The 12734-nt window shown below is 35.7% G+C and overlaps 1 protein-coding gene across 1 annotated transcript; it reads right to left on the reverse strand.

Moving 5' to 3' along the window:
* Positions 1–3: 3 nt before the first annotated feature.
* tmem237b (transmembrane protein 237b) lies at positions 4–11562 on the reverse strand. The gene is made up of 14 exons (XM_048200803.1): positions 11389–11562; positions 11235–11285; positions 8499–8530; positions 8378–8391; positions 8075–8146; positions 5194–5319; positions 4551–4644; positions 4286–4446; positions 2975–3101; positions 2590–2781; positions 2389–2462; positions 2016–2112; positions 1814–1935; positions 4–174 (listed from the first exon to the last, which is right to left on the reverse strand). The coding sequence occupies exons 1-14, from the start codon at positions 11404–11406 to the stop codon at positions 113–115; spliced, it is 1242 nt and encodes a 413-aa protein (XP_048056760.1). The 5' UTR covers positions 11407–11562; the 3' UTR covers positions 4–112.
* Positions 11563–12734: the final 1172 nt, after the last annotated feature.

The raw sequence follows: 12734 nt of genomic DNA on the forward strand, positions 1-12734 counted from the left end.
ATGGATTATCTAAAACTTTTTATTGCTGAGACCTTAAAATGGGCAAGCATTTATAATATATACAATGACCATGTATCAAAATATAGTAGAAAAAAAAACTACTTCAGGTGCCTTAGGCAGTGATGTCCTTCTCTTCTGCTTTTGGATGTTCCATTTCCATTGACATTAAAAACTCTGAGGGCAAACAACATGCATATAATATGTATTAATTATACATGAAATTTTAGAATTTCAGTTTAGATCACAAAGTTATAATCAGAATGATTTTTCCCTTTAATAAGGATAAAGTTTAAAGTAACCAACTCTTTATTACCACATTCAGTGTTATAGAAAATAACCATCATGACAGAAATTCACAAATGTATAAATTGTAAGAAATAAAAAGCTACAATTTGAGACCAGAAACATATCGCAAAACTATAACAGTAAAAAAAATGGCTACCTGTGTTTGTAAGCAAGTTTGGGAATTAACTAATTTCTGTATCCAGTACGGCTGTCAAGTCATGTGACAAAAGAATAAACGGCTCAGACCCAAAGTCTCGGGAGGTGAACTAATCATTTTCAAAAGTTTGCATCTTCAGGCCCCTAAAATGCTGTTGTCGTGTAAATGAATGGCCAAAACGCATAAGTTTTCAGTTTTTAGTTGAAAATGGTGTCATTAAACAAACTCTCAGAGTAATGTCTGCAGAAAAATCAGCTTTGCAGCCAATCACAGGAATAAATAACATTTTAAAATAATAGAATGCATTCATTTTACATTTTAATAATAGTGTTTTTACTATGGAAATACTGTTTTTACTGTATCTTCAAATAAATGCAGCATTGGTGTGCATAAAAGATATTTTTTATACTCACCAATGCTGCATTTATTTGAAGATACAGTTTAAAAAATAAATAAAAAAATATATATAGAAATTAAAAAAAAAATATATATATATATATATATATATATATATATTTATTAAAATGAATGTCTTTTATTTTATTATTAAATGTAATTTATTCCTGTGATGGTAAAGCTGAATTTTCAGCATCATTACTCCAGTCTTCAGTGTCACATGATCCTTCAGAAATCATTCTAATATGCTGATTTGGTACCCAAGAAACATTTATTATTAGTATGAATGTTCAAAAACATTGTGCTACTTGATACTAAGCCATGATACTTTTTTCCCTACTTAAGATTGAATGGACTTAATAGACTTACCCCCGGTTACACAGACAAGGTTTAAGTCTAGTCCCAGACTAAAATGCATGTTTGAGCTGTTTTAGCTGAAAGCAACTTGCACTGACATATCTTAAATTGTGTCAGTGCCATTGTTTTGTCTCAAGACGCACACCAGTAATGTTTTCTAAGGCACGTTTATAAAAGCTACTTAAATGTCCTAATTAAACTAAGGACTAATCCTGGCTTAATCTAAGCCCTGGTTGTGAGGCCATTTTTCAGGATTTAATGAATAGAAATGTCAAAAAAGCAGCATATATTTGAAATAAAAGATCTTTTGTAACATTATAAAATGTATTTACTGTTACATTTGATAATTTAATGCATCTTTGCTGAATAAAAGTAATTTCTTTAAAAAAAATCTGATCCCAAATGTTTTGAATGGAACTTTTTTGTTATTCTGAAATAAGTGTCGCTGAATTAAATGCATAACTTAATATGGTTACGTGATGACAGTAGCATATAAATGTTAGTGCTCTGTTTTACATGCATACTGCATTTTTGCAGTACACCTGTATTCATTTTCCAAACATAGCCACAGGTAAGCAGAAGACTGCTCTCTGAACTTCAACATCCTGTAGCATTTACCTTCTGTGCGGTCGATATCTGGACTTGTTGACATGAGAACCCAGGCCAGCCCGACCAGCAAAGTGACGACCAGATTCACTATGATCCAGGGATGAAGGAAGCTGTGCTCTGAGCCCGGCTGCCTGAGAGGAGACACAACAACCACTCCACTTTTATTACTGTAGAGTATTTACCCAGCATGCTCTAATTTGAGGGGTCTTACCAAAGTGTGACATTATCGCTGGAGTACTGATTATAGAGATTGATGCGATCACTTGTCATCTGCTGGCTTAACAATAAAATGAGCGCACAAAAGTACACTGAAAAAAGAAAAAGTATACAATAAAACATTGCTGTTTACGTGTATGGCTAGAGACCTTAGTTAGGGTAGGTGCCATATTGAATTTACCACAGATAAAAACAAAGCTGTGAGGGATGTAACTTTCAAAAAGTTTTTTCATAAAGACATTTTGACAGCTGAACAATCTGTATTCTATCCCTCACACCCTCATTTTCATTCCTGTCAAAAAATAAATATGGCACTACCCTGACCAAGTACATAAAGAGAAACACAGAAGGAAATGTGATAAACTTACAGAGGGAAGCAAGTGCCACAGGACTCAGGGTTAGCAAACTCCGCATGGCAGCAGTGGCTTTGGCCAGATTCAACCTATGAGGAGAGAGAACAAACACTAATTTAATCTCAAGGGCTCTGACAGCTACTTGTGACTACAGTGTTGGCTGTACTTTTGTTTGTGTTGGTCCAAGTGAATGGGCATTTAGGTTTGGTGATTCACCTGTCGAAGGCAGAGACGGTGCTGAGAGCCAGCAGCAGGTAGAGGAGGGACTGTGCGGGATAGGCCAGGGTATGATACTGCTGCAGGAGGTTGGAAAGAGAGCTCAACTGTTCCCCAGCCAACACATAGACCACAATGATATTCCACACAGCATAACCAGCCAGGAAGCCATGAGAAAACAGGCCAATCACTCTGTGTAGTAAGAACAGTCAACAGCATGAAGAATAAAATAAAGATAAGTAAAGGTGACTTGACTATTTTTAGTCAAAAAGGCACCTTAGGCATAGAATGACCTAAACATTTTAAGTTGGAGTCAAAATCAGTTGTACAGATCTGAACGGATTGAAAAAATAACGTCATTTAAAACTAAATGTGGAAAGGACACCTGAAGCCACTGTGTACTCTTATGGAGACATCTCTAGTGGTCCACATTGAACGGATGTCCATAAAGCTCTGCTCCGTCGGGCCACTGGCCTTCCACTGGTCCACTCGCTCAGCTGCTTGAAAACGACCTGCCACCAAAGAAACATGGTCACTGCTTACACTTAATGGGTTAGTTCACCCAAAAATGAAAAATATGTCATTAATGACTCATCCTCATGTCGTTCCAAACCCGTAAGACCTCCGTTCATCTTCGGAACACAGTTTAAGATATTTTAGATATTTTAGAACACAGTTTAAGATATTCCGAGAGCTTTCTGTCCCTCCATTGAAAATGTATCTACGGTAGACTGTCCATGTCCAGAAAGGTAATAAAAACATCATCAAAGTAGTCCTGGTGACATCAGTGGGTCAGTTAGAAGTTTTTGAAGTATCGAAAACACATTTTGGTCCAAAAATAACAAAAACTACGACTTTATTCAGCATTGTCTTCTCTTCCGGGTCTGTGTATATCCGCTTTCAATCCACAGTGACGCTGCTTCTTCTTCTTCTTTCCTGTTTTACGGCGGTTGGCATCCAGCTTATTGATGCGTTACCTCCCCCTTCTGCTCCAGACAGTGACGCGATTAGGACATCCACGACATACACACCTAGGCACCATTTTAAAAAATATAGCAATACCAAAATACAAAAAATGTAGAATAGCTTGAATACAGTGTGTGTCTCCCTCAGACTGTAAACGAAGCTCGGGCGCATCAGCGTCACTGTCCGGAGCAGAAGGGGGCGGTAATGCACCAATAAGCTGGATGCCAGTCGCCGTAGAAGAAGAAGAAGCAGCGTCACTGTGGATTGAAAGCGGATATACACAGACCCGGAAGAGAAGACAATGCTGAATAAAGTCGTAGTTTTTGTTATTTTTGGACCAAAATGTATTTTCGATGCTTCAACAACTTCTAACTGACCCACTGATGTCACATGGACTACTTTAATGATGTTTTTATTACCTTTCTTAACATGGACACTCTACCGTACATACATTTTCAATGGAGGGACAGAAAGCTCTCGGACTAAATCTAAAATATCTTAAACTGTGTTCCGAAGAAGAACGAAGGTCTTACGGGTTTGGAACGACATGAGGGTGAGTCATTAATGACAGAATTTTCATTTTTGGGTGAACTAACCCTTTAACCTTCATTTCATGATGTAAAAAGCAACTTGGATGCAAACAATTTCAACTTGCAAGTTTAGATGTGAAAAGTTGCAACTTGCGAATTCATAAACCTGCACCATATACACAATCTTGCTTGAAACTTACGGCTTCTTTCCACAAACACCTTCCCCACAGGCTGGCTCGGACCTTGGGGAGCGGAGAACAAGGAATGCTGGGGAACAGGCGCCTGGGGGTCTGTGATGATATCATCATCCTCTACGTCCAGTTCATTGTTGGACTGTGTTTCTGTTACTTTAGGTTTTACTCTGAAGAAATATAAGTGTTAATTCAATGGCAAAATAAATATAACATATTAAGAACCTTCTTAATTTTCAATAATCAAATGGTTTAAGATAAGAAAATGACTAACTTCCTCTTTTTTGGTCTGCGTGTCACCTCTTCATCAGTGTTCTGATCCATCATATCTCCATTTGACACCAGGTCTGCCTGATCTCCCTCCACATCTGATCAGTCAGAACAAATCAGCATTATTGTATGGATGTCTATGTTAAAGGGTTAGTTCACCCCAAAATAAAAATTCTGTCATTAATTACTCACCCTCATGTCATTCCAAACCCATAAGACTTTCGTTCATCTTCAGAACACGAATGAAGATCTTTTTAATAAAATCTGAGAGCTTTCTGTCCCTCCATTGACAGCTATGCAACTACCACTTTCAAGCCCCAAAAAGGTAGTAAAGACATTAATAAAGTGATCTATGTGACTCCAGTGGTTTAACTTCAATTTTATGAAGCGACGCAAATGCTTTGTGTGCAAAAAAACATAATTATGTGTTTATTCACAAAATATGTGAAATATATTCACAAAAAAAATGTATTTTTCTAACTTTCTGTGGATTCAAAGTGGCATTTGTGTTCGGAAGATGCATGAAGGTGAGTTAATAATGACAGAATTTTCATTTTTTGGTGAACTAACCCTTTAATAAAATCACACCTCTACAGGAATCAGATCAGTTGAATTGAACAGGGCATCCAAATGAACAGTGTTTTTACCAATGGCTTGTGCTTTCTTCTTCTTTTTCCTCCTTTGTGGTGGATTGTCCAGAGGCTCCGGGGTCAAAGGTTCCTGACATTCGGATTGTCTGCGACTGGTAAGTCCTCCCATTTCCATTCCACCATCTACAAAGTTCAAGGGTGAAACAAACTCATCACAAATGCTCACAATGCTTCTACAGGTGATACCAAGTAGTCAAGTTTGGCTGGTTTGCAATGTGCAGCAGCTAGGGGTGTAACGGTACATGTGTTCATCCCGAACCGTCATGGTACAGATGTCACGGTTCGGTGCATACAGTCAGATGACGAATACAGTCAGTCACAGAAGATTCACACTCCAATCCAGAAGGGGGTGTGTGCGGTAATGCAACGCTGTTTGCTAACCGCTACAAAAGGAAAAAGCGCAGAAGAACAGATGATCTACACATAGATATGTTTACGTGTAATCTCTCAACCAGTGTTTCAACAGCGGAAGGACATCATTAAAACAGCTTGAGAATAATATCCACGTAGCATTACATTTACCTCAGGCAAGTCATTTAGTGTCGACAGCAGGTTAGACTGGACAAGTATGGCAACACCATACTTTAATCCACTTTTGATCCAATAGTTTAAAGTCGGCATGAAACTGAAGTTGCGAAAGACTTTTCTTCCCTATTGTGACATACTGTATATCCGAGTGTAACGGCTTCTTGAACAAGAAAAATATAGGGTGGAAATTCATTTTGTCCATCAGGAATTGATTGGATGGTTGTGGTTTGCTATTGCTGTAATCTAATGTGAGTGACAGTGATTTTTTTTTTTTTTTTGTTCTTTAACATTAACATTAATGACACAGATGCTAGCAGGTAGGCTATCAATATATTGACACACATCCGATTTCTTTCTCAGATGTTTACATTCAGTTAAGACATACCCAACTGTGTTTATTATTATACCTACCAAGACTGTTATTTTGCCATAATTTTATGTGTATTTGTCCGTTTAAGAGCGAGAAGTATATTTGCACGCTCTCTGTGTGTGCGCTATGGATGAAGCGTCATATGCCTCACACCAGACGAGTCGTGTTCTCAAGTTCAAGGCGGCAGTGCAAAACGGTGATTCTAATCACCATACAGGCCAAAAGTTCACTTCAAGAATGAAAAAAATGGCATAGATGTGTTTTACTGTAAAAACTGCGCTAATGGAAAAAGAAAGGACAATATTATATCTCTCCGAGCACAGACTTTATTAAATACACTGACAGAAAAATATTGAAAAATGTCTATACACACTCTTCCAGCCTAGGGTGAAGTCATTATGTAGATATAGGGTTGCAAAGGCCCGGAAAGTTTCCGGTAAATTTCCGGAAACTTTCCACAGGAACTTAACCTGGGGAATTTTGGAAATATTCCAATTTGGAAACTTAACAGGAATTTATGGGAATTAATTGGAGATTTTGGGAAATTTATATAAATGTATAATATTTACATAAAAAAGTATCATATAAAAACAAATATAAACATTTTCTTTGGTCATACCATAAAATAACAGTTATTTATTTTTCGCATTCAATTAATTCTAATTTAGCAAATATGTAAAATAAATATATTTTTGTTGCAACAAATGTTATGTGTTATTTATTTCAGTGTCACGTGATCCTTCAGAAATCATTCTAATATGCTGATTTGATACTCAGTTATTATCATTGTTGGAAACAGTTGTGCTGCTGAATATTTTTTGGAACCTGTAATACTATTTTCAGGATTCACTTATTAATAAAAAGTTAAAAAGAATAGAATTTATTCAAAATAGAAATCTTTTCTAACAATATCACTTTAATATCACTTTTATTTAACAATTACACACATCCTTGCTGAATAAAAGTATTAATTTCTTTGAAAAAAACAAAGAAAAAAAAATTACTGACACCAAATTTTGAGTGGTAGTGTATATTGTTAAAAAGATTTCTATTTTGAATAAATTCTGTTCTTTAAATTTTTATGCACAACTGTTTCCAACATTGATAATGGAGTATCAAATTAGCATATTAGAATGATTTCTGAAGGATCATGTGACACTGAAGACTGGAGAAATGATGCTGAAAATTCAGCCTTGCATCACAGAAATAAATTATATAATACATTTTTATGTATAGCAAAATAGAAAGCCATTATTTTAAAAATTGTAGTTTTGTTTCACAATATTACTGCTTTTTTCTGTATTTTCGATCAAATGTGCATGTTATGGACTGGGAGAATGCAGTGCATGCAGGGGGTGTGGCCTCAATAGCCCTGCAGTAAGTAGTGTGCTGTGTGAATGTCAGGGTAAAAATTCAACTAAAATTGCATTAAATATGGTTGTTTTAACCAAAATTATGCTGCAAGATGTTCTTTTCAACTACATTTAAGTACCCTGTCATAGGCTAACCTGTAATTTTGCAAATTCCCTGTTTATTCCCATTAATTCCCGTTAATTCCCATATATTCCCGTTAATTCCCATGGAAAGTTTCCAGCTTTGAAAATTCCCGGAATTTTGCAACCCTATGTAGATATATTAACAACAATTTGAGACAAATTATATAATTTAATGGAAAACTATGTGAGTGGTGCTCTGTGACACGACAGGATTTTGAAAAGCTCTGCGCCTGTGCGACCCCCTTTATTCTTAATCGTCTGTTTTGCAACTAACATTAATATTCTCGTAATATTCAACGTTAATACATTAGCAATGTGACGCGCTGCCGCACCTTAAAATAAGTGCTTCTTTCAACAGGAGGTGAAATGGAAGTAGCAAATTAAATTTTGGGGTGGCCAATCAGATGTCAGGCTCTGGATCCACCACTGATAACAAGCCCCACTGTCCTCAATCATATGTGTAGTTTATATCACCTAAACTCACCGTCAGGTTCATCCACACTCTCCACATCTCTCTTGGCCTTCTTTTTCCTACTCTTTGGAGCAGGCATCTCCTCTGTGTAGGACAACAGAAGAGCTTCATTATATACTGATTATAATGTTAATTGACTAATAAACATCACTTAACTGAATACATATACGAACACATAACTAGAAACTTATAGACAAATCAAACAGACATATCATAAACCTTTAAACACTATCACCTACACAAATACATAGGAAGAATGGCACTTATTGCCAAGAGATCTCAAATGTGAAAGAAGTTTCAAAGAGAAACACTCACCTGCTGTGTCTTGACTATGTTTGAAGGCATAATGAAGAAAGAGGAAGAAAATAAGACACTCAGCATGTGATTTTCCTTTATAAATTTCAATGTAAACATCTAATCTGCTAGGTGATCTTACCTTGGCATAGATGGCAGTGCTCGTGGTCCCCGCTATAATGTTAAAAGGTAATATTAGATTAGCAAAAAAGCACTTCCGGTCAAACTCAAGCATCATACGCTGAACCTGTTGAGGGCTCTACATTTGTGTATCGTGTCTAATCAAGCTTACCATCGTCTTTTTCGCCATTCCACTCAAGAGTACAGGGTGAACAGAAGAAATGTGGACATTTGCGCATGTACAAACACACATCTCGGCGCACTTACAAAAAAGGATTATTGCGAGTCTAAATCTGAGAAGAGCATCTGCCAAGCAGCGGGATTATGTAAGGAAGGATCAAACAGTGTTACTCAACCTTCTGACATAAACACACAGTAGTTAACTAAAACATTTACGTTTCTTACTTCATTATCAACACTGATAATAATAAGTGATGTTTCTTGAGCAGCAAATAAGCATATTAGTATGATTTCTGAAGGATCATGTGACACTGAAGACTGGAGTACTGATGCTGATTAAAATTCAGCTAATTCAGTAAATTCAGCTTTGTCATCACAGGAATAAATTACATTTTAAAATATATTAAAATACAGAACAGTAATCTTAACCATCTGGTGCTCTTTGGTCACTTTTTAACCAAAAAAAAATATATATAATTTTTATTTTTTTTATTTTTTACCTCATCGGAACACTTGGTGACTTTTGTAACACTCACCAAGTTAACATACACACAAAAAATTGTAGAGATGATTCGAAAAGGTTAAATGGCTAAAAAAAATAGTCACATTTGTATTCCTTGCAGTCAAAAATGACTGCCATAGAAATATGAAAATACAGAGACTTTTTTGGAGGTACAATCTACAAATTAGCCACAATGCAGAAAAAAAACGTATATAAATGTAAAATAATCATAATAAAAAAAAATATTTGAATAAAAATTGATTAATTAATTGTAAACAATTAGGGAAACAAATTTATCATAATTATTATATTATAAATAAATTATAAATCTTACTTAGTACCATAAAATTCCCTCAAAATACAAAATGTGAAATAATTTACTGAAAAGTTATATTGAGGTGTTTGGCCACTTTTGACTGAGAGGAGTGAGTATGACCCCTAAATGACCAAAAATCAATTTTCTTTTGGTTTTAGGGGTCAAATATGATACAGGCATTTTTGTGAGATTCACATTTTACCATGCTAATAAAGCAAAAGAAGATTTATCTCCTCAGATCTAATGTAGCCTAGCCTATCTAAATTACCTCAGTACTGATTTGATTTATTAATTCATTTATTTGGTATTACTTTATTCCAGACTGTGTAGCATAATTTAACAGAAGTTTAAAGGTGCCCAAGAACATGTTTTCAAAAGATGTAATATAAGTCTTAGGTGTCCCCTGAATGTGTCTGTGAAGTTTCAGCTCAAAATACCCCATAGTTTTTTTTTATCTGCCTATTTTGGGGCATCATTATAAACGTGCCGATTTATGCAGCGCGGCCCCTTTAAATCTCGTGCTCTCCGCCCACGGAGCTCGTGCTTGCCTTAAACAGCTATAAACAAAGTTCACACTGCTAATATAACCCTCAAAATGGATCTTTACAAAGTGTTTGTCATGCAACATGTCTAATCACGTAAGTAGAGTATTTAATTGGATGTTTACATTTGATTCTGAATGAGTTTGATAGTGCTCCGTGGCTAACGGCTAATGCTACACTTTTGGAGAGATTTATAAAGAATGAAGTTGTGTTTATGAATTGTGTTTTAAAAATGAAAATAGCGACGGCTCTTGTCTCCGTGAATACAGTAAGAAACGATGGTAACTTTAACCACATTTAACAGTACATTAGCAACATGCTAACGAAACATTTAGAAAGACAATTTACAAATATCACTAAAAATATCATGATATCATGGATCATGTCAGTTATTATTGCTCCATCTGCCATTTTTCACTATTGTACTTGCTTGCTTACCTAGTCTGATGATTCAGCTGTGCACATCCAGACGTTTATACTGGCTGCCCTTGTCTAATGCCTTTCATAATGTTGGGAACATGGGCTGGCATATGCAAATATTGGGGGCGTACATATTAATGATCCCGACTGTTACGTAACAGTCAGTGTTATGTTGAGATTCGCCTGTTCTTCTGAGGTCTTTTAAACAAATGAGATTTATATAAGAAGGAGGAAACAATGGAGTTTGAGACTCACTGTATGTCATTTCCATGTACTGAACTCTTGTTATTCAACTATGCCGAGGTAAATTCAATTTTTGAATCTAGGGCACCTTTAACAAATTGTAGTGGATAAGCTCCGAAAGCCTAGTTCTCTACATTTACAAACCTACAGGGGGAGCAAAAGCCTGTAACTCTCAGGCTGGGTTTCACAGACAGGGCTTAGACTAAACTAGGATTAGACCTGAGCTCAATTAGGGTATTTAAGTATCTATTATAAACATGCACTAGAAAAAAACATTACTGGTGTGCATCTTGAGACAAAACAATGGCAATGACATATTTTAAGATATGTCAGTTGAAATTCCTTTCAGTTAAAACAGCTCAAACGTGCATTTTAGTCTAGGACTAGCTTAAGCCTCGTCTGTGAAACCGGGGGTCAGAAAGTTTACCTTTACAACTGTTCTGCTCGTCAGTGTGAAGCTTGTATTCAGTCAAATCAATTGGAATGGTAAGTATGATGAATACAGCTCAAAGAAACATAAAGATATAGGAAATGTAATGAATATCCCAGACCTACCCTCTGTCCTTGAGGAATTGGAGGGAGATCTCTTCTCCTTGTGCTGGGAACCTATGTAATTACATTAATATATTTAATCCACGTCTGTGAGCAACTACTTGCCAACAAACTACAGTACAGAACACGAGGATTCTCATTCAAGCAAGTAACAAACCTTTGCTTCCGTATCCATTCTTAGGAGTTGAATAATATAAGCTTTATCGATTTAATTAATGAGTAAAAATTATCTTTGAATTTTCATGTCGTTTGTGATCTGATTTTGTTTTGCACGTTGACTATTGTTGATGTTGGAGACGAGTGGGCGTGTCTCATTTCCCTGACGTACTATCTGTACTAGAGGCGCGCGACAATTCAGACCGTAATTATATGTATATAAGGGCAGATGTTTTTTTTTTTACAGTCTATGGGGCAGATGCTGTTACTCGCTGCCAAAATCACACTGCAATTTAACAATAGAAACACTTTTAATGTTTTTCTCGAAATAGAAATATGATCAATTATTTTAATGTGTTATGTTTAAAATAAATAAAAAGTCATAAAATGTTTGTTGTAAAATCCAAAATACAGAATTTGAGCAAACTGAAATGAGTAAAACGTTCAATTAAGTAAATATGAATTTACAAAATGTTAATTTAAAGCTGCAGTCCGCAACTTTTTTGTGTTAAAGATTTACAAAAATTATATAATGAGAATATACAACATGAATCCATTTTCCAAACCGTGTTTTTTTCTTATCCTGAATCATTATGGTACACTTATGGTACACTTATAATAAGTGTTTATATTCGGACTATTTCAGTAGACTGGTAGGACTCACCGCAGAGTATCACAGTAACTGCGTGACACGCCATAGACATACCTTTTTTTACAGTCTATGAGACATACACCGAGAAAAGTAGCTCCGGCTAGAATGTTCCTCCGCAAGACGCGTGCAGTTCTGTTAATTAACCGCTAGAGGGCCAAAAAACGCGGACAGCAGCTTTAATATATCAGTGGTATGAAACCAACAGTCCTTGTGGATAGATTTTTATGGAAAGCCTTAAAGGGATAGTTGACCCAAAAATAAAAATTCTGTGATCATTTTCTCACCCTCATGTCATTCCAAAACTGTATGACTTTCTTTCTTCAGCTGTACATAAATACAGAATATATTTTTTATAAATGATTCAGTTTTTTTGGTCCATACAATGGACGTCAATGGCCTCCAATGATGTTTGGTTCCCAACGTTCTTCAAAATATCTTGTGTTCCGCAGAAGAAAGAAATGCATAAAAGTTTAGAACAACATAACGATGAATAAACGATCAACTATCGATTTTCAAGTTTTCAAATTTCTGATGAAAATGCCAGTGTCCCATTAACGCATGTCAACTCAAGTGATGTTAGTTCAGTTCTTCTCATTTCTCCTCGTCACTCCAGACCTGGAAATCTTCAAAGTCAAGTACAGTTTGAAGTGGATTAAGAGTTCTCAAAAAATATTTAATATTAATAATACTTAATA

Source organism: Megalobrama amblycephala, linkage group LG8 (genome assembly GCF_018812025.1).
Source record: "Megalobrama amblycephala isolate DHTTF-2021 linkage group LG8, ASM1881202v1, whole genome shotgun sequence".
Lineage (NCBI taxonomy): Eukaryota > Metazoa > Chordata > Actinopteri > Cypriniformes > Xenocyprididae > Megalobrama > Megalobrama amblycephala.

Coding starts and splice junctions, on each gene's coding strand:
- tmem237b (XM_048200803.1), bottom strand. Junction 3,102..4,285: donor GGTGTTTGTGGAAAGAAGCC/GTAAGTTTCAAG, acceptor CTTTGGTGGCAG/GTCGTTTTCAAGCAGCTGAG. Junction 2,113..2,388: donor TGTGGCACTTGCTTCCCTCT/GTAAGTTTATCA, acceptor TTCTTTTTTCAG/TGTACTTTTGTGCGCTCATT.